This window comes from Catharus ustulatus, chromosome 6, assembly GCF_009819885.2.
Source record: "Catharus ustulatus isolate bCatUst1 chromosome 6, bCatUst1.pri.v2, whole genome shotgun sequence".
NCBI classification, from domain to species: domain Eukaryota; kingdom Metazoa; phylum Chordata; class Aves; order Passeriformes; family Turdidae; genus Catharus; species Catharus ustulatus.
The window spans coordinates 2565552-2587429 of record NC_046226.1 but is presented as its reverse complement, the minus strand read 5'-3'; the positions used below and the strand labels follow the sequence as shown (position 1 = coordinate 2587429).

At 48.8% G+C, this 21878-nt stretch overlaps 1 protein-coding gene across 1 annotated transcript; it reads left to right on the top strand.

Moving 5' to 3' along the window:
• The first annotated feature begins 1880 nt into the window (after nucleotides 1–1880).
• On the top strand, nucleotides 1881–20874 carry ERO1A (endoplasmic reticulum oxidoreductase 1 alpha). Its single transcript, XM_033061919.1, has 16 exons — nucleotides 1881–1988; nucleotides 8343–8462; nucleotides 9653–9736; nucleotides 11113–11151; nucleotides 12037–12113; nucleotides 12230–12303; nucleotides 12922–13042; nucleotides 13439–13476; nucleotides 15254–15265; nucleotides 16366–16392; nucleotides 16551–16643; nucleotides 18143–18389; nucleotides 19175–19244; nucleotides 19339–19425; nucleotides 19612–19745; nucleotides 20488–20874. Exons 1-16 carry the CDS (start codon nucleotides 1893–1895, stop codon nucleotides 20567–20569), a joined length of 1401 nt encoding a protein of 466 aa, XP_032917810.1. The 5' UTR covers nucleotides 1881–1892; the 3' UTR covers nucleotides 20570–20874.
• The last annotated feature ends 1004 nt before the right edge of the window (nucleotides 20875–21878 follow it).

Sequence of the window (21878 nt, the reverse complement as noted above, 5' to 3'; positions counted from 1 at the left end):
ATATTCATTAAAATTGGTTTTGGTGTGGAATATTACCATTGCTTTTCATCCACTGGGGTGTTTTTTTTCTTCTGTAATGTTCACATCACTGTTCTACACTGGTTCCTGCTCCTCTCTCCCTTTGTAGGTGGCAGTGGTGCAACTTCCTGGTGGACACAAAACAACTCACATGCAAGTGTTTTATTACTTTTGATAATGTCAGGAAAATTAAGCCACAAACACCAGAGGTTTATATTCAAAAAGGAGACAGAGGAATCCTTTTACTTTATTTGAATAAAGGGAGAGGCCATGGGGCATCCCCTGGGATCTGTCAAATTTTTGGAGGACTCAGCCTCCTTTTTATCCCAATTCCCTGGCCACATTTCCCTCTCTCTTTCCCCATTGCTGAGGTACTTGAGAGGTACAGAATTCCCAGAACACCTAAGATTCCCCTTTAATGTACAACCTTCCCTTTTAATTTTTAATTCTTATGGAATTCATGTTTTTTTCCCCATTGCTTCTTTCATCTTTCAATATCCAATTTCATATTTCAATATCCAATTTCATCTTTCGATATCCAATTCCAATATAGAATTTCAATTATCAAACCTACAATTTGTCAGCAAAGGCAAATACATTTTTCCATTCATCAATCAGTGGAATCCTTCCCATTGTTTCTTTTATCTCCCAGAAGGAAAACAGACCCGCAGCTCGTTTGCAAAGACAAACCCCTCATTCCTCTCACTAATAAAACATTTTTGATCCGATCTCGATCTGTCAGACCCTCGGGGCAGGCTGGGGGGGCTGCACCCCGAGTTCTGAGCGCTGGCAGTGTCTGTGTGACACACAGCCTGGGACGTGTGACGGTGCCGTGCCCGGTGTGTGTCCCCGCTGTGTCACGGGAGTGTCCCCGTTGTGTCACCGGTGTGGTGTCCCTGCACTGTCCCCGGAGTGTCCCTGCGGTCCGTGTCCCCCTGTGGTGTCCCTGGTCTGTCACCCCTGTGGTGTCCCTGCTGTATCCCCAGTGTGGTGTCCCTCGGGTGGTGTCCCTGGGGTGCGTGTCCCGCTGTGGTGTCCCTGGTCTGTCCCCGCTGTGGTGTCCCTGGGGTGGTGTCCCTGCCGTGCGTGTCCCCTGTGGTATCCCCGCTGTGGTGTCCTCGCTGTGGTATCCCCCTGTGGTGTCCCTGCTGTGGTGTCCCCAGTGTGGTGTCCCCGGTCTGTCCCCGCTGTGGTGTCCCGCTGTGGTGTCCCTGGGGTGGTGTCACCTGTGTGGTGTCCCTGGGGTGCGCGTCTCGTTGTGGTGTCCCTGCGGTCCGTGTCCCTGGTGTGTCCCCGCTGTGGTGTCCCTGGTCTATCCCCGCTGTGGTGTCCCTGCGGTCCGTTTCCCCTCTCTGGTGTCCCTGCTGTGGTGTCCCCGCTGTGGTGTCTCTGGTCTGTCACCCCTGTGGTGTCCCCGCTGTGGTGTCTGGTCTGTCCCTGCTGTGGTGTCCCCGCTGTGGTGTCCCCACTGTGGTGTCCCGGTGTGGTGTCCCTGCCGTGTCCCTGGGCGGTGTCCCGCTGTGGTGTCCCCACTGTGGTGTCCCGCTGTGGTGTCCCTGCCGTGTCCCTGGGCTGTGTGTCCGGTCTGTCCCCTCTGTGGTGTCCCCGCCGTGTCCCTGGGCGGTGTCCCCCCTGTCCCGTCCCGCTGTGGTGTCCCTGCCGTGTCCCTGGGCTGTGTGTCCGGTCTGTCCCCGCTGTGGTGTCCCTGCCGTGTCCCTGGGTCCGTGTCCCTGCCGTGTCCCTGGGCGGTGTCCCCGCTGTCCCGTCCCGCTCCGTGCGGGCTCGCTCGTAGCCGGCGGGGCCGCGCCCCGGGCGGGGCGGTGCGGGCGGGGCGGCCCCTGAGGCCCGCGGTGCGGCCGGGCCCGAGCGCGGACATGGCGGCGGGGACGGTGCTGCTGAGCCTGGGGCTGGCGCTGGCGCTGGGGCTGCTGGCCCTGCCCCGCGGAGCCGAGCCGCGCTGCTTCTGCCAGGTGGGCACTGCCCGGGAACGCGGGGCTGGGCTGGGTTCGGTGGGAGAGAGAAAGAGAGAGACTGAGAGAGACTCTTCTCTGCCGGGAGAGTCCCGAGGAGCGCACGGAGCTGCTCCGAGGGCTGTGGAAAGAGAGAGCTTGGGGGTATTCAGGCTGCTCCGAGTAGACTTTATGGTTTAAAGGGACTCCAGGAGAAGCTGGAGAGGGACTGGGACAGGACACAGGGAATGGCTTCACTGCCAGAGGACAGGGATGGATGGGATGTTGGGAAGGAGTTGCTGCCTGTGAGGATGGGGAGGTCCTGGCACAGGGCGCCCAGAGAAGCTGTGGCTGCTCCTGGATCTCTGGAAGTGTCCAAGGCCAGGCTGGACAGGGCTTGGAACAACCTGGGATAGTGGAAGGTGTCCCTGCCATGGCAGCAGGTGGGACTAGGGAAGCTTTCAAGTCCCTTCTAACCCAAACCATTGCAGGATTCTGTGATTCTCTTCCATGCCACCTTAACTGTGTTCTCTCCCTGCTCTCATCAGAAGAGGGGAGTGCTCCAACTTGTTGAGCATTTGTTCCCCAGCTACCCAGGTGCCTCTCCTGGGATGTTTCAGGGATATCATTGCTGTCCCTGGGAGCTGCTTCATCCCCTCTCCTGGGGACAAGGATGGAGGGACAGGACACAGGGAATGGCTTCACTGCCAGAGGGCAGGGATGGGTGGGATGTTGGGAATTGGGAATTCCTGGCTGGGCTGGAATTGCCAGAGCAGCTGTGGCTGCCCCTGGATCCCTGGAATTGTCCAAGGCCAGGTTGGATGGGGCTTGGAGCAGCCTGGAATAGTGGAAGGTGTCCCTGGTAACATAAGGTGGTTTTTGAGGTCCCTTGCAACCTGAATAATTCCTGGTTTTGCAAGATCAAGGAGTGAAGATGTCTCAATGTCTTTAGTACTTTATTTTGTTGCCTTTAAAAACAGGAAGCTTTTGTAAAGGCTACTCTTGCTGTATTAAATTTCTGCCCTTTAAATATGGGTCAGGAATTGAGAGTGGAGAAAGAAAACAAATGGAATTCACTCCTGGCTTTGGCTTTGCCTTCTGGAGTAGCTCTTGACACTTTCCCAGCTTCCTGTGGAAATGGTAAATAAAAGCTCTGCTGATAACAATGGAAAAACATGCATTTAGATTCTGCATCTCTGCAGGGGTTTCCTTGCAGCTTCCTGTAAGCAGAGGAGTTTGTTTCTTAAGGACTGAGTCAGGAGTGTGGAATGGGATAAGGAGCCATAACCACGAACTGAAGTGGCATTCTGGCATGGCAGTGACTGCCAGGCTCTTTTCCTTGGGCTGGAGGAGCTGCTGTGGTGCTTTGTGCACTGTTGGGTTGTTGCAACACACTTTTCATTCTTGGTTTTCTCTGCAAGTGTTTAGGTCTGAATTTTTTATTGCCTTTAGGAAAAGGTGTCAAGTAGGGCAGCATTTCTCACCCTCTCTAACCACCAAACCTCTTAAATCACACCTGAGGGCTGCCTCATCTTTTGGTTAAAAATAATCTGCTGATCCTCTTGAGCAGAACTGGTCTGGTGGTTTTTATTTGCCATCAAATAAAATGCAGGGCCAGCTTTACATGATCTGGTTTGCCCTCCTTGGTTTAGCTCCTGGTACAGCTCTTGGTTTCCTCCTGTGACCATCTCATGCTCTCATGAGCTTCACAGCTGAAGAAGCCTCAGTGTGGGGTGACTGAAGAGCTGTGACTTGTGTGTCAGCCTGTGCTGGGACAGCTGACAAGGACAAGGAGTTTTGGGAGTGCTGCTCCAGCAATATTCCAGGTGCTGACTTCAGCAGGCCGTGATCCTGGAATGGGTGTTGCACTCCTGTCTGTCTGCACCCAGGGCAATGCCTCACCTGCTTTTTGTCACTGTTATTTTATCTCCCTTCCTTGGAGACCAACCTGAAACTTTTATTAGAACCATCCATCTGTTGCTACAAACACCTGTGTTCCAAGTGCTGTTTTCTGCTTTGCAAGCTCTGATTAACATTCCAATATCAAAATCCCCTCAAACTTTACAGGCAGCTCATCCCCCCCTCGAGATATTCCTGTGTGCATCAAGCTTTAGTCAGCCATGGATGTCTTCTGTATATTCCTGGTAATTACTGTTCATTTGCTGTTTACAGGCTGATGCAGCTGCATTAAAGATGTGCTGCAGGTGTTTGGCAGACAGGATTTTGTTGAGGTTTCCGGTCTGGCTCCCTTTGGGAATTTTTCTGTGGGCAGGATGCTGTCATTAGGGGTGAGTCTGGCCATGGAGAGCTCCCCCTTGGTACCTGGGCAGGTTTTCAAGCTGTCTTTGTATTCCTGCAGAGTTGGTGTTCACTGGGCAGCCTCCAGGGCAGGAATTCATTGCTAGCACAGCTCCCAGTTTCTCTGGAGTAGCTTCAGGAGGAGTCTCCAGGTGGAGAGAAGCAGAGCTTTGAAGGTACATTCTGCCCCTCTGCTCTGCTCTGGTGAGATCCCTCCTGGAATCCTGCATCCTGCTCTGGAGCTGGACATGGAGCTGTTGGAATGAGTCCAGAGGAGGCCACCAAGATGATCAGAACAATTCTGCTGTGAGGAAGGGCTTGGGAGAGCTGGGATTGTTCAGCCTGGAAAACACAAGACTTCAGGGTGGCCTAACTGTGACCTTCCCTACAGGAAAGATGGAAAGAGACAATTTACAAGGGATGGAGGGACAGGACACAGGGAATGGTTTCCACTGCCAGAGGGCAGGGATGGATGGGATATTGGGGAGGAATTCTTCCCTATGAGGGTGGGCAGACCCTGGCACAGGGTGCCCAGAGAAACTCTGGCTGTCCCTGGATCCCTGGCAGTGTTCCAGGCCAGGCTGGACAAGGCTTGGAGCAACCTGGGATGATGGAAGGAGTCCCTGCCATGGCAAGGGATGGAACTAAATTGACTTTAAATTCCCTTCTGACCCAAACCATTCTGGGATGCTGTGACAGCCCTTCAGGCCCTGTGGTTTGACTCCCATGTGAGATTTGCTTCTGTGTGAGTTATGGAAAATCTAGTCTTTGTTTTCTGGGCGAAAGAGGGGGATAAATCACCTGGAATGGCAGATAATGCTTCCAGGGCAGGTGCAGGGATGACTGTCCTCAGCTGGCTGCCAGCAACTTGCTCCAAGTGCACTGGCAAGGATGAAAGGGAAATCATTTCATAGAATCATAAATATCCTGAGTTGGAAGAGACCCACAGGGATCATTGAAGTCCAACTCCTTTGTGCCAGGAAACTTCTGCTGAGGGAGCAGGGAAGTTGGTACAGGCTAAACCCAACCCCTCATCCTCTGTGGCATTCCCTTCCCTGTGTGACAAAGTTTTCCTTCTTTCCTGCCTGGCTGTGATGTGGGATAAAGCGAGAGGAAATCCCAAAATCCGCTGCTCAGGAGATGTTCTGTGACACTCAGGGGAGCAGAAAGGTGGGAAGAGCAGCCTGACAGGAGGCTGGGATGGAGAGGAAGGAGAAGCCAAACCCAAGGATTGCACAGTGCCTGCTGTTGGTGTTCCCAGCCTGGCAGAGTTGGGATTTGGAGCACGTCACCCTCGGCGCTTACTCAGCACCCGGAGCCGCTCCTGCCGCGTCTGTCCCGGCGGCTCCTTGCATCTCTTCCCGCTGGGAAAGCCCAGCCCTGCCCCTCAGCCTCCTGCCAGCTTCTCACACCCAAGGCAGGTGGAGCAAAACCCCTCAGCTGGGTGATTCACATGGCACATGGCACATGTTGGGGGCTGGATCCTGCCGTGGTTTATCTCAGACAATGCTCTTGTTTGCACAGGCTGAGGATGTAGGTAAATATTTTGTTTGTGGGGTGGGAGGAAGTGTTTTAAGGTGTCACCCACGTCTGACACGTACCAGAGCTCAGGTGCTGTGGCAGCAGGAGGTGAAGTCCAAACCAAGTGAGTCTGGCTACATCCAGGGCTGGAAAATGAGTTCTGGGGTGGTCATGGAGCAAGAGGGAACCTCTGGAATGAAGACAAGTCCTGCCAAATGCTCTGACACTGCCACTTCCCTGAGCCTTAAAGTGGCTCAGCTTAAAGCTGTTTGCTGGGAGCATCACTGGGGCTTTCACCAGGGCTCTGGGAGTTCTTGGTGCTGCTTCTCTTCTGTGCTCCTTTGGCTGTGAGCTCTGCTAGGCTGGGGAAATCACCCATTTCTGCCCAGTCCGACTGAAATCCTTGGAGGAAGAAAGATTGAGCAGAGGTGGAATTTCCCAGCACCTTTCCCTTTGCCTCTTGCCCCCACAGATGTGTTCAGGGTGACCCTGAGGCTGATCCCACCAATAAATTGGGATTTGGAGAGCTCCAAAGCACAGCCCCCATCCAGCCCTAAGGGTTTTGGGATCATCTGCTTTATTGTGGGTTGTATTCAGGATGAGTTTAGTTCTGGCTTGGATTGATCACCAGACATAACAAAACCAGACCTGGCCCAAATGGTGCTTGCAGTGTTCCCACTTGCAGGGATGTCATTCCTTTGGAGTGTGAAGATTATCCCCAAATCTTTTTGTAGGTCACTTTTAGACCCAACCTTTAAGCTTCCTGCCTTGAAGGATGCCAAGATTCCAGGAAATAAAAATGTGGTTGGTTGGTGGCTTGCTGTGGTTTGTTGTTTTGATTTTTTTTTTTTTTAATGTATATATAATTTTGAAACAGCTTTAAATTGGGTAACTGGATTAGCAAATTGCTACTGTTTATTTTTACAAGGGTGATTCAGGTTAGTGGAAATCTTAAATCACTGTTAATCTTCATTACCATGCAAAATGCAGGACAGAATTCAGTAAATGTGTGAGGGTGACACACTGAGCTTCAGTGTAAACACTTAAAATATGAGTGAGCCTCCAAATCCTGCTGCCTCAACAAAACAGAGTTGTTCCAGTGGGGAAGGGAATTCTGGCTATTTTTTCCCCCACCTCCCCATTTCATGTGACTCTGTGCTCCATTTCTGCCATCCTCCTCTCAGCTCCATTTCCATGGTGGTAAAATAAACATGATGGTTTTATTTAAATTGTTGTGTAGCTCTTGCTGAATTATGAGCAGCAGCTGAGGGAGCTGGGAAAGGGGCTCAGACTGGAGGAAAAAAAGGCTCAAGGGGGACTTTGTGGCTCTGCACAACTCCCTGACAGGAGGGGACAGCCAGGGGAAATTGGGCTATCAGGGAACAGCCTCAAGTTGTACCAGAGAAGGTTTAAATTGGATATTGGGAAAATTCCTTCCTGGAAAGGTTTGTCCAGCCCTGGCACAGCTGCCCAGAGCAGGGGTGGAGTCCCCATCCCTGGAGGGATTTAAACACCCTGAGGATGTGGCACCTGGGGACATGGTCAGTGCTGGTTGAACTCAGAGATCTCTTCCAGCCTGAATGATTCCAGGATTCTGTGATTTCCCCAAGGACTCACTGAGGGGGTGGGGGAAGCAAAACTACTTCTGTGTTGAGCAACTTTGTCATCAGCCAGTAATGGATGTGTCAGGAAACCACAGCTGAATTTGTACTACTTCTTTCTTTGTTGGTTTTTTTTTTTTTCTTCAGGACTTGCACAAAGCCTGTTGAGTTGTTCAGGATGATGCAAGAAGGATCCATCAGATTTAGAACAGATGTTTTCATGCCAAATGCCTCTCTGAGGAGAGCAGAGGGATTGTTGCACAGAATCATGGAGTGCTCTGGGTTAGAAGGGACCTTAAAGCTCATCCCATTCCAGCCCTGGCCATGGCAGGGACACCTTCCATCATCCCAGGCTGCTCCAAGTCCTTTCCAACCTGGCCTTGGACACTTCCAGGGATCCAGGGGCTTTTCTGGGCAGCCTTTGCCAGGGAAGAATTCCTTCCCAATATCCAATCTAACCCAATGAAGCCATTCCCTGTGTCCTGTCCCTCCATCCCTTGTAAATCCCCTCTCTCCATCTTCCCTGGCAGCTCCTTCAGGTCCTGCAGTTGGATCAGCCTGGAGTTTTGTGTTTTCCATGCTGAGCAATCCCAGCCTTTCCTCACTGCTCCATCCCTCTCACCAGCTTGGCTCCAATCAAATCAATGGTTAAGAGCAGGGACTTTCTTTGAGGGCTCTCAGTGTTGTCTGACTGGTCCCACATGCAAACTGCAGCTCTCAGCCCTGTGTTATCCTGCAGGGATGATTTCCTGGGGCTCATCCAGGAGGGAACCTGAGCACAGCACAGCACAGCTCTCACAGCTGCCATATCCATTCTGCTGAAATTTAACTTGACTCACTGGGAAAAGGAGAGAAAATGATGAATTCTTTTATTGTCTGCAGTGTTAAAAAGTCCTGGCCAAGTTGTTTATATTTGATGGATTAATTTTGATGTAATTGTTTTTTTCTCCCCCAGGTTACTGGTTATTTAGATGACTGCACCTGTGATGTAGAAACCATTGATGCCTTCAACAACTACAAACTTTTTCCTAGACTGAATGAACTCCTGGAAAGTGACTACTTTAGATACTACAAGGTCATTTCCTCTTACAGCAATTGTATTTAGTTGTGTGCTACTGTCTTTTTTTTCTTTTAATCTCTCATGAACTTACTGCTGATCTTTTTAAAATCAGACACCTGCATTTTAACCCTGATCTTTTAGGTCAGTAAGTTGGACCCTTCTGTTTTGAGGACAATCTTAATAAGATGCAATGTACTTTTAAGAGGATTTCAAAGATATTTTCTTATCCATTTCCCCCTCTTAAGCAACACATTAATGAGAGGGTGATTTGAAGATGTTGATGACCAGTGATCCATAATGAGAGGATTCAGTGACTCCCCACTGACATGGCAAGCCTGGATTAGTTACAGACACTCATTGATGCCTGTTGCTGCCACACATTCCATGGATTAAATTCCATCAGGTGGATTCTGCTCCCATTCAGATTCCCTTTATCCTCCTCTCTTCCAAACCCACCAAATCCTGTTAAGTGTTAGTTGTTTTGGAAGAATGATATTGAATACCAACTTAAGAGAGAAGAGAAAAATTGGGATTTGTTAAAGAACTCCCTTCCAGGGTTGGGGTTTGTAACAGAAATACTGAGATTGGTCTGGATGAAGCACAGAATCCTGGAATTCCAGAATGGTTTATTCCAGTGCCACCCCCTGCTATACCAGGGACACCTTCACTGTCCCAAGCTGCTCCAGCCCCAGTGTCCAGCCTGGCCTTGGACATTCCAGGGATTCAGGGGCAGCCACAGCTGCTCTGGCAATTCCATCCCAGCCAGGAATTCCCAATTCCCAATCTCCCACCCATCCCTGCCTCTGTCCAAGCCATTCCCTGTGTCCTGTCCCTCCATCCCTTGTCCCCATCCCTCTCCAGCTCTCCTGGAGCCCCTTCAGGCTCTGAGCTCTCCCTGGACCCCCAGCTCTCCCAGAGCAGAGGGAGCTCTGACCCTCAGAACATTCTGGAATTATGGAAATCTCTGTGTGGGAAAGCACCAGCAGAAAGATCCAAGCAAGGATTAAAGGAATCACCTGTGCTGATAACAAGGTTCTGAGTGATGTTATCAATCTGGGTCACCAAGGATTGCTGGTGTGGGAACAAACAAGGGCAGAACATGGATTTCTGCTGGAAAACTGGGGAGTGGAAGGTTGGCTTGAATGAGAGTGAGAGATATTGGGAGATACTGAGTGTTACTGAATAGGATGATGTGTTATTTGCAGGTAAACCTACAGAAACCTTGTCCCTTTTGGGATGACAACAGTCACTGTGGAATGAGAGACTGTGCTGTGCAGCCCTGCCCCTCTGTAAGTACCAATTCCATTCTTTTACATATTTTTTTATTTTATTTTATTTTAACTTTTGCAGACCAAGAGGAAGCAGCAGACAAGTGACTGAATCTTGTTGTTTTAGTTCAAATATAGCAAAACTGGGGCTCTGGATCTTTCATGGTGGCCATAAGAAAGGCCAAAATACAAAATTCTGAAAGTTTCAAGACAGGCTGGGATTTTAATAGCTGACAACCAAATTCTGATCCCTTTTGAATTTTTCACATTAGTAAATGGTTTTTAGGGCAAATCCATTCTTGTTTTTGTGTTATTAACTGAATTTTTCCTTGTTGCCCCTGAGCTGCACTGTGATTTAGTTTTGGGTGATGAATTTGTCTAAGAGCTCCCCAGCCCTCTCCTTGTAGGAGAAATGGCTCTTTCAGCATTCCAAGGGCACTCTTGTCCCTGTATCCTGGACAAAAGGGTTTTGTTCCCTCACATCCTGAAAAGAAGGGGGTGAGAAGGTGAGGGAATCACAGCTTGGTGGCTGCTGGTCCCTTTGGGGACATTTCATGTTTTGATGTTGACAGCCAGCACAGATTGTCTTACTCCCTCACTCTTGGCTTCTAAAATGGAATGAGGATTTTTTTTTTCACCTCAAAATAACCCTAAATGTTATTCTGTGATTCTAAATGTTGTTTAAATACTTTTTCTTCCTTAAAAAAAAATCTATTTTTGGCAGTAATTATGACTAATGTGATGGAGTTATGCTACAATTACCTAAGTTTTAGCTGAAAGTTGTTCTTATTTTAAGAATTGATTGTCCCTGCTATTCTTAATTATTTTGATTTGAGTCCATTTCATCCTGAAATCAATAAAAATAACTCTTACTGCTTAATTTTTCTCCTTGCCATCCCAGTATTTGCTCTTAGGAATGGTTCTGTTGCCTTTCTACCCCTGCAGAAAATGGAAGTTGAGGAGAATTTTTGGGTCTGGTTGTGTGGGGCTGACATTCCATGATGTTTGGAAGTTTGGAATGTCCTGTCAGGGTAGGTGCAGCATCTGAGGAGGTCCCTGGGCTCCTGCCAGGAAGGTGATGCCAGACCTGGAGTGAGCAGAGGCAGCTCCAGCTCCTCTGCAGTTTGTTTTGGCTTCCCCAAATTCCTGCTTGGATAGAACCTGATGCAGCAGCCATGGAAGGCTGCAGAGCTTTGGAGAAGAGGAATCTTGCAAAGAAAAAAATCAGAATTAACCACTAGGAATGCTGCTCCTCCCTGGTCTGGGGAGGAGTGAGGAGCTGGATGTATTTTGTCACCTCCTCACCCCTGGCAGCTGTGGTGACATCCCAAACCTTTCCCAAAGACAGGGCTGAGAGGTCTCACCAGCCCCACACGTGGCTTTGTTTTGTCTTTCAGGATGAAGTCCCTGATGGAATCAGATCTGCAAGTCACAAGGTGGGTGTACAAAAGGGTGAGCTTTGTTTTGTGGTGCAGTTTGGAGCCACACAAGGTTGGTAAAGACCTGTGAGATCTGTAAGAGTCCAGCTGCCACCTCACCACCCCCATGTCCTCAAGTGCCACATCCACCTGGATTTTGGGATGGGAACTCCACCACCACCCTGGGCAGCTCCTTCTAATGCCTCACAATCCTTTTGGTGAAGAAATTTTCCCTAATATTCAACCTAAACCTCCCCTGCCCAGCCTGAGGCCATTCCCTCTGCTCCTGTCCCTGTTCCTGGAGCAGATCCCAAATCCCCCCGGTGTCCCCTCCTGGCAGGGACTTGTGCAGAGCCACAAGGGCCCCCTGAGCCTCCTTTTCTCCAGGCTGAGCCCTCCCAGCTCCCTCAGGGATTCTCCAGCCCCTTCCCAGCTCCCTCAGGGATTCTCCAGCCCCTTCCCAGCTCTGTTCCCTTCTCTGGACACTCCCCAGCTCCTCAAAGTCGGTTTTGTTGTGAGTGGCCCAAAACTGCCCCCGGGATTTGAGCATGGGTCAATATTTGTCAGGATGCTCATTAGGCCTAAATTTTTACTCTCTTCAAGTGCTTGGGATGCCACAGAGCCTCTGAGGTGGCTGTCCTGGAGGCAGGTGTTGCTGACAGCTCTCCAAGAGCTGCTGTCACCAGGCACTAAAAGCTCCTGTGGCAGTGCCAGAGGCTGCCCCCAGCCCCTGCGAGACTCGTCACCATTGCACAAGGCTTTGGATATCTGCAGGCATCCTGTGCAAACACAGGGTGAATCATGAAAGGGTTTAACTTCTGCATTGAAGGCTAAATTAAAACAGCAAAATTTTTTTTCCTTTTGAATCCTCATCCCTCCCCACCTCTTTGCTCTCCATCCCAGTACTCAGAGGAAGCGAATAACCTCGCTGCAGAGTGTGAAGAAGCCAAGAGACTCGGAGCTGTTGATGACTCTTTGAGGTTTGATTCCACAATCCTTGCTTGTTTTGAAGGAAAGCTGGGCTCAGAGCTCTCTGTCTGAGAGGTTTTTCTGGCTGAGCTCTCTGTCTGAGAGGTTTTTTCCCCTTTTCTTGCAGCAAGGAGACGCGGCAGGCAGTGCTGCAGTGGGCACAGCACGACGACTCCTCGGACAGCTTCTGTGAGGCTGATGGTATGGGACAGCTGCCAAGGCTTGCAGGGGGATTTCAGCACTTCTGGAGAACTTCAAATCATGGAATAGTTTGGGTTGGAAGGAACCTTAAAGCCCATCCCATTATTTCACTGTCCCAGGTTGCTCCAAGCCCTGTCCAGCTTGGGCACTTCCAGGGATCCAGGGGCAGCCACAGCTTCTCTGAGCACCCTCCCCACCTTCATATCAGGAATTCCTTCCCAATATCCCATCTAAATCTACTCTTTTCCAGCTTAAAGCCACTCCCTGGGCCCTATCCCTACAGTTCCTGAGGTAAAACTCCTCTCCCACTTCATGTAGCCTCTGTAGATCCTGGGATGTCACTCTGAGCTCTCTACACCACCTCCTTTTCTCCAGGCTGAACAGCCCCAATTCCAGGCCAAAGTGAAATATTTCAGCAAAATAGCATTTCTGTGCTCCTTTCCACCCTCCAACCTCAGTATTTTGGAAATAACACACAAATATTTCAGATGAAGCTTCCTTGCTGCTCAGGGCCTTGCAGTGTTCAGCAAAGTGGGGAAGAGGTGGCTGGATCAGCCTTGCCAAATGTCATTTTCCCTCAGAGAATGGCTGTCACTGAGCCAGCCCTGTGCTCCACAGATATCCATTCTCCTGAAGCTGAGTATGTGGATTTGCTCCTGAACCCAGAACGTTACACTGGCTACAAGGGGCCGGATGCCTGGAAAATTTGGAACAGTATTTATGAAGAAAACTGCTTCAAGTAGGTGTTTTGGGGGACAAATTCCATGGGTCTGAGGGTGCTGATTTGTGCAGAGGTGCCCAAATGAATCCTCATCCTCCTGTCTTTGCTCCAGTGCCTGTGCAGGGTGGGATACACCAGGGACAAATCCTGTGGCTGTCCCAAAGGAAGACATTTGAATTTTCCTGCCTGTCTTTTCTAACAAAACCCAAGAAAGCATCACCAAACCCCCACAGAAACCCACATTTTGCTCAATCCTTTCCCTTCCTGAGCACAGCTAAAGCATGGAAGGGTTTTTTAGATCCCCTCAGGCTGTTTGACTGCAGAAGTAGCAACTTCTGCTCTGCTCTGTTTGTGCACACAAGAGACAGTAACTTATTTACATCTCTAATTTAAATGATTTTTTTCCCCTCCTAGGCCTCAGAATGTAAAAAGACCTTTGGCATCTGGCAGAGGTGAGTCATTTATTTATCTCACTAAGTGGGTTAGTAGTGAACTGATCCCACCTCCAGGAACAGTAATTTTTCCCTGGGCTCCTTTTCCTGCTGCATGAGAAATACCTTATAGCTCCTGACCAAGTGTAGAATTTTATGGCACACCTGGAAGTGGGTTTTTCTAGCATCCATTGTGGGAAAAGGATGCCTGATCTTCCAGTCCTGGAGAAAACATGAGTTTTGTTGGGACTGGAAGCAGGGCTGACCCCTGAGCTCTCCCTGGGTCCCTGGTGTCTGTACTTGGCAGTGCCAAACCATCTGTGACAGACTGAAATGAGAACCTGGCTGGGATCCTCCCTGGAAACCACCAGGGAGAGCAGCTGTGCCCTAGAGCCAAGGCCAGGCAGTGTACAGTAATTTCAGGATTATAAGCCACATCATTTTGACTAAAATTTTGGTCCAAACCCAAAGTGCAGCTTATAATCAGGTGTGGCTGATATATGGACAAAGAATGAAAAGTTGCTGTTTTAGTTTGGAGGACAGGTGTGTGCTGAGAAAGGCAGGAGCTTCTCTTTGAAATGGAGAATGTAAACCCCCTCCCTCCAAATTATTATAATTTTGAAATCAAGGGGCTCTCAGGCAAAGATATGGGAATTAGGAATAACAGTTCTTTACTAGGGAAATTAAAATAGAAATACAGCACTACAAAGAACAAACCCCAAACCCTGACACAGTCAGAGTACAGCCTGACACCCGTCAGGCAGGGTGTTGGCAGCAGTCCCATTCCATGGTGGCTGCATCCTCCTGCAGTGACAGATGTGGCTCAGTTGGAGCAGTGCTCCTGTACAAGGTGCAGTTTCCCTCCGGAGCTCCAGTGGAGATGTGGAGAAATCCGGTTTTCCTCTGGAGTCCAGTGCAGAAAGGGGCTCCCTTAGTGTCCCAAAACCTCTGTTTTTATCTTGGTAAGAAATGTTGGGCTCTTCCCCCTGGCTGGAGCAACTCCCAATGGGATGCAGTAATTTTATCAGTGCCACAGTGGGACTCAATGGCCATGAGCAGAAAATGACTGGCTGGAGGAAGGATGGGTTGTGAAAAGATAAAGAACAATGCCCCAGCTGGTTTATAAACCATGGCCATGAACAGGAGATATCCCATGGAGATAAAGAACACTGCCCCAGCTGGTTTATAAACCATGGCCATGAACAGGAGATATCCCATGAGATAAAGAACAATGCCCTGCCTGGTTTCAATGGATGCCCATTAGCAGAATATCTCCCACAGAGATCAGATGGTGACAGAACAGAAACCTTTTATCACACTCTGTGTTGTAATGTGCAGCTTGTAATCGTGAAATTGCTGTAAGTGAAAGCAGGGAAGGGGTTTGGAAACATGAGAACATCACCAACCTCCAGCAGTGCCCTGTGCCATGAGCTCCTCATTTCCCCCTGAATGATGGAGGTGTTTTCCCCCCTCCTCTGACCCTGGTGGGAAGGAGTGGCTCTTCTGCTGAAGGAGATGTACAATGTCCCTGGAAATATCAGGTTTTACTTCCTTTGCAAATATTGATCCTTCCTGCATTGCTCAGGTTACTCAGCACTGTTGCTCATCCGGTGTGCTCGCTGCTGCACTTGAAAAATTCTGTGTTCAGAACATTTCCAAACCTCCCTGGAGAGGATCCTCTCCTCAGAGCAGATGAACAGAGCAGTGCTTGTGCTTTGGAGCTTAATTTTGGTTGTGTGTAATGTTTTTATCCTCTTTTTCTCTCTCTGCCTCCACCACTTGTGCTTTTTTCCACCAGGAGATGACGGAGGTGAGTGGCACTGTTTGTTTTTAGTGATAGCACAAACAAATGGGGTATCTTTATCCTGCTGTCACAGGCTGTGCCATTAGATAATGCACCTAGTTAGCAAAATTACTAATCAGGCAAACCAGAAATTACAGGCATGGCGTCATAGAAAATCCTGATCACAAGGATCATGGAATCAATTCCTGGCCCTGCACAGACACCCCAACAATCCATCCTGGGTGCAGTGTCCAAACACTCCTGGAGCTCTGGAATGTCACCATTCCCTGGGGAGCCTGGGCAGTGCCCAGCACCCTCTGGGGGAAGAAATCCTGAAATCCAACCTAAATCCCCCCAGCACAGCTCCAGCCCTTCCCTGGATCCTGTCCCTGATCAGAAGAGTGCAGATCCCTGTGAGCTCCCTGTCCCAGCCCATCCTGATGTGAAGGGCTTAAAAAGTCCACCAGCATTTTTTTTAACAGCACAAGTCCAGTTTGAAGACAGTCACTGAAATGTGAGCAGCCTTTGGGAACAGTCCTGGGTTTTTTCAATGTTTATCAAAAAAGCTTTGAACAGACTCAGAATCCAAATCAACTCTGGAGCTGTAGGAGCTGGTTCCCAACTCCCTCAGGCCCTCAGGGAAGGGCTGTTCCCTGGAGTTCTCCATTCTCCACAGCATCTTTTTGTCTCCAAACTATCCCCAAATCCTGATCTCCAGATCACTTCCATGCACAGAGCAGGGATAGTAAAACCCTGACTTAAGGCATTTTACATGCTTGGTTGCACTCTGTGGTTTTTTTGGTTGGTTGGTTTGTTTGTTTTATAAAAATATCCCTCTCCCCACTCTGCCCAGAAGAGGAAAGCAATCCCTGATCCTTGTTTTTCCCAGCACTGGGCTGTTCTTCCCCCCAGCCCCTTGGGGAGAGCCCACGTGCTGTTCAGAGCTGCTGCCATGCCCTGTTAGAGAAGCATCAGTCACAGAGCTCTTCTCATGCTCTTTTAATGCTCCTTTCCCAATTTCTGCCAACTGCAGTGGGCAGGGTGTCCTCTGGGGCCAGCCTGGGAGGTGGATTCAGGGCATCAGCCTTGGGCTGTACCCTCACTGATGTGAATTCTTTTCTTTGCAGGGCACACGTTTTACAAGTGGCTCAAAGGTAATCCTTGGTCTGAACGTGGCTGCTCTTGTGGCATGGCCAGGGACTGGGTGGGATCAGTGGCCACTCTCAGTGGGATTAAATTCCTGCCTCACAGGCAGGAGGATTGAAAATCCAGTGGGTGCTTTCAGTGCCTTCACCTGCCCTTTCCTTTGCAGGGGTGTGTGTGGAGAAAAGAGCTTTCTACAGGCTCATCTCTGGTCTCCACGCCAGCATCAACATCCACCTGAGTGCCAGGTACCTGCTGCAAGGTAAATCCTGCTCCCTGCCCCAGCTCTCCTGCCTCACTCCCAAGCTGACACCTCCATGGCTCTGCTCAGTGCTGCCTGGAGCCTGTTCCAGCAGGATTCAGACTTGTCTGTGCTCCTGCAGCTCCCAGCTGGTGTGACAGGGCTGGGGATGCAGGTGCCACATGCCCCCAGGTCTGACAGGGGCTGGGCCAGCCTCTTTGCCAGGACTTCCAGCACAGATTCCCTCTGTTCTTTCTCCAGGGTTATTGTGGAGTGGGTTTCTAACTGGGGGTCAAGGCTGTCCCTTCCCAGCCTGGTTTTATGGTGGTCAGTTCAGCAAAAACCTCACCTGGACTGGCAGATGCTTGGCTGAGCTTTCCCAAGGCCACTGATCCATTTCCAGCAGCCATTTCCACTTCCATTCCCATTTCCATTTCCATATCCATGCCATTTCTATTTCCAGCAGCCATTTCCACTTCCATTTCCATGTCCATGCCATTCCCATTTCCCTTTCCACTTCCATTCCCATTTCCACTTCCATTCCATTCCCATTTCCACTTCCATTCCATTTCCACTTCCATTCCCATTTCCATTCCATTTCCACTTCCATTCCCATTTCCACTTCCATTCCCATTTCCACTTCCATTTCCATTTCCACTCCCATTTCCCTTTCCACTTCCATTCCCATTTCCACTTCCATTCCATTCCCATTTCCACTTCCATTTCCATTTCTCCCATTTCCATTTCCTTCCTGTGCTTTGGTCCATAAATACCTGTCTGAGGAATCCAAATTTCAATCCTGGGCTTGAAAATCAAGGTGATAGCTGTTGGAATTTGGGCAAATCATCTAGATTTAATGAAATAATTGTATTTAAGTCTCTGCAGCCCTCTTGGACCTCACCTCAGTGTGAGATGAGGGAGATGGGATAAGGTGAGAAACATCAGAGGCAAGAGATGAATTGGGGCTGCAGCATCAGCTTGGCATGACTTTTATATCTTCCACTGTGTATTTTATAGAATAATCTTAAATACATGGTTTTAAAAGCCACAGAAATATTCTTTGTGGGCTTGAAAATGGAAAATAGAGGCCAGGTTTCTCTTAGGAGAATTCAGGAATTCTCCTAAGGTGTCCCTGTTAGGAAGTTTCAGGAATTACCTGAAAAAAATCTGCAGGAGTTTTGTTTGCTGGGGTTTGAATTGAGTTAAATTTATGCCTCCCTTGAACAATTTTCAGGCAAAATTCCTTCACTGGAAGGGTTGTCAAGCATTGGAAGGGGCTTTCCAGGGAATCACCATCCCTGGGGGTTCAGGATGTGGCACTCAAAGGTTGGATTCAGTCAAAGGTTGATCCTGGAGGTCTTTTCCAACCTCAATGGTTCTGTGGTTTTGGGTCAGTGACTTGGAAAAGCTGGGATCTCCCTGGCTGCAATCCCATTTCACCATTTCCCTGGAGGGAGGAGATGAACCAGAACCAAACCCATCCCCTTCACATCTTTGGGGTTTTTTTTTTTCTGTCTCAGATACGTGGTCAGAGAAGAAATGGGGCCCCAACATCACAGAGTTCCAGCAGAGGTTTGATGAAGACCTCACCAGAGGAGAAGGGCCCAGAAGACTCAAGAACCTTTATTTTCTGTACCTGATTGAGCTGAGGGCTCTCTCCAAGGTGCTGCCCTTCTTTGAGCGCCCGAGTTTCCAGCTGTACACCGGGAATAAAAGCCAGGATGCAGAAATGAAACACCTGCTGCTGGAAATTCTCCATCTGGCCAAGTAATTGCACTCAGTACCTGGGGACAGTGGCTCTGGCACGAGCTCTGAGTGTCACATAAAGCTCCTAGAAAGGCAGGTTCTAGGTTCTTTCCTGGAGTGATTCCTGCAGTAGAATCATAGGGACATGGAATGGTTTGGGTGGGAAAAAATCTTTTTAAAGGTCACCTAGTCCAACCCCCTTGCAGTGAGAAGGGATGTGGTACCAGTAGTGAAGTTTTGTATTCAAATTGCAGAATTTGGGTAATTAGTCCCACAGTTTCATCAGTCCCATGGTTTAATAGCCTCAGCTGCCTTTTGGGTTTAGCAGAATTGAATTTAATAACTGCCTACGTGTCAGCCCTAAAATTGGCTACCTGTGTGACTCATCTGTGGGATACCAGGCCTGGCTCGTGTTTGCAACTAGAAAAACATCCTGAATATCTTGGGAACAGAGGTTTGGGCTGTTGGATGGAGCTTGGAGTAAAAGGAATGGAAGGTACTGGAACCAGACAGAAATGGGTGTCTCCTAAATGTTAGATTGATCTTGTCACCCTCCTGTGCTTCTGTCTGAAACACTGAAATTGCTGAAAATGTCCCCAAGATGAGATGCCAGCTCAGGAATAAAATCCCAAACTGGTCTGGGTTGAAAAGGACCTTAAATCATCTCATTGCATTCCTTGGGATTGGATGTCAGATGAAAACACCTCTGGAGATGTCCAGTGGCTCCCAGCTCTGATTGTCCCCACCCTGACTGCAGCCATACAACCAACCAGGGCACAAACCAAACTCTGATCCTTCCCTTCCAGGTCCTTCCCTCTGCACTTTGATGAAAACTCCTTCTTTGCAGGGAATAAAAAGGAAGCTGCCAAACTAAAGGTAATTTCTGCCAAGGACAGGATTAATTCAGATTAACACCTGCAAGGAGCCCTAATTATTGCCCAGCCATGACCAACATGAATTTTTCCCCCAGGAGGAATTTAGGCTGCACTTTAAGAACATTTCCAAGATCATGGATTGTGTTGGCTGCTTCAAGTGTCGGCTGTGGGGGAAGCTGCAGGTGAGATTTGAGCAGTGTCTGGGAGCTCTGGGTCCTGATTCCTTACCTGTGTGATTCCAGCTTAAAAACTGGGATAACCCAAGAGAGGAGAGGGAGTGCAGAGCCTGGGTTAAGTGAAATCCTCCTGCCCTGGTGGAGGGAGGTTTGAATGCTGCTGTTCAAGGATCCTTTTTGATCCCTGCACAGACACAGGGCTTGGGCACAGCGCTGAAGATCCTCTTCTCAGAGAACCTCATCGAAAAGATTCCTGAGAGTGGCCCCTCCTATGGATTCCAGCTGACCAGACAAGAAATTGTGGCCTTGTTCAATGCCTTTGGAAGGTGAGTTTGAGACTTTCCCCTCTAATTCTGTACAAGCTGCTGGGTTAGAGCCATTTTCAGCTCTAATTTCAGTCAGGCCTCAGCAGTTTTGGTGGGGATTCTTGCTCTTGTCATGGTCTGATACCAGGTGTTGGTATGGATTTCAAAATATTCTTTATACTTTACACTTTTGTAAGGAATTCAAGGAAGCATTTATGCTGAGATACAAAGAATTTCATCATTTTGAAGGGACTGTGACTCTGTCCTTGGAGCACATTGTCCCAGCAAGGGCTGTTCCTTAGGCCTCTCCACCAGTTCACCCCCAGATCAGGATTGCATTTAGCAGGAATCCATCAGTCCAGCCTCTCTGGATGAGGAGTTTTTGTCAGAAAAGAAGGATAATGGGGCCTTTAGGAGGGGATTTCAGGACTAAAAAAAGAAACCAAAAAAACAACAACTTTTTTTAAAATAAAAACATCTTTGTGATGCTGTTGAGAGACCAGGAGTTTCTGGCAAACAGGTTTTTCCAAGGATGAATTCCTTAACATCCCATTCCACTGTGATTCCCAGTGTTTGCTTTAAAAAGAGGGGAATTAATGAAGGGCCTGGCTGTAACCTCAGCCTAATTCAGCTGGAATTCCAAATCTTCTCTTCCCAAGAGCTGCTCAAAGCTTTGCTTTTACAGCCCCTTTCTCCCAGATTTTCAATAATTCACTCCATGAATGTCACTGCAATGTTTCCCTTCTGCTTTCCTTGCACACAGGGTTTCAACCAGTGTGAAAGAACTGGAAAACTTCAGGAATCTCTTACAAAACAGTGAATTCAGTGGAGAAAGAGAGACTTGAGGACAAACACCATCATTCCACCACTCTGACTTAAACCATGGAAACCACTTGCTGGGCCTCCTGCCCCATGATTGTCTGTGACCTGCTGAGGAGATATTTTTTACAAGAGGAGGAAAAAAAACCAACTATTTTTTTGTATAAAAGTGGGGACTATATTTAAATTTTATTTTATATATTGGAAGATGATTTGGAATAACTATTTGAAATATTGCTGTGCTATTTGGATGGATCAGACCCATGGCTTTGCCTTTGGAAGCTGGAGGCAAGGTAAGAACTGTGCCATTGAATAAATTTGGGGGAAATTCTTTGTCTGCTCCATCATTCCACTCACAAGATGGACACAATCCTGGCCTGGCCTCCCTGAGCTGGGAGGGGTCACAGAATCCAACTCCTGTCCCTGCACAGATCCTCCAACAGCCCCACCCTGGGCATGAAACACTCCTGGAGCTCTGGGAGCCTCAGGAATGTCACCAGTGCCCAGCACCTCTGGGGGAAGAACATTCCCTGAGATCCAGCTCCCCTGGCTCAGCTCCAGCCCTTCCAGCAGAGAAAGATCAGAGGACAAAGCCCCTGTGCCACCCGAGCAATGGGATGTGCCAGGTCCTGGCAGGGCACAGGGAGCCACACCTGGAGCTGCCTGGGTCACCCTGGGAGCCATCCCAGCACAGAAAGTCCTTTTTTTATTTTTTTTTAAATTTATTTCAACAGAGTAGTGCTTGGTTACAGTTTAGTTAAGAACAAATAGGTACATTCATTGGCCACAGCTCCTGGGGAGCAGCTGCTGCCCGCCTGCAAAGCCAGAACACTGTTAAACCATACCAAAAATAAAATTAAAAAAAAAAAATAAAAGAAAAGAAAGTTTAATGAAAGGCAACTATGCATTAAAAAAGTCCTTGTAACTTGTCAGCTATAAATTACTTCAGTAAAACACGGGCCAGGCCCCGGGAGGAGCGCTTGGTTCGGAATCCAGCGGACAAAGGAGCAAAACCCAAACTCGGCCACGCGCTCAGGGGTCCCTCAGCAACGAGCTCACTGCCCTGCCCTGCCCTCCCAAATCCTCCAGGAAGATCCTAGTGTGGGTGTGTGCTTCAGTGCAAGAGGAACAATGAGCCTGTAGCCCTTGGATTTTGTAGGTTTTTTTAATTATTCTTTTTTTATTTTTTTTTTTTTTGCACTACACTCCTTTCCCTCCAAAGTAAAACTTAAAGTGCTCCTAGTGCTTTGGAATTTAAGCAAGAACAGGGGCCACGAGTGTCACTTGCTGTCTTTGGAGGCTTATGGGAGCAGAAGGAAGGGTGACACTGCCTGG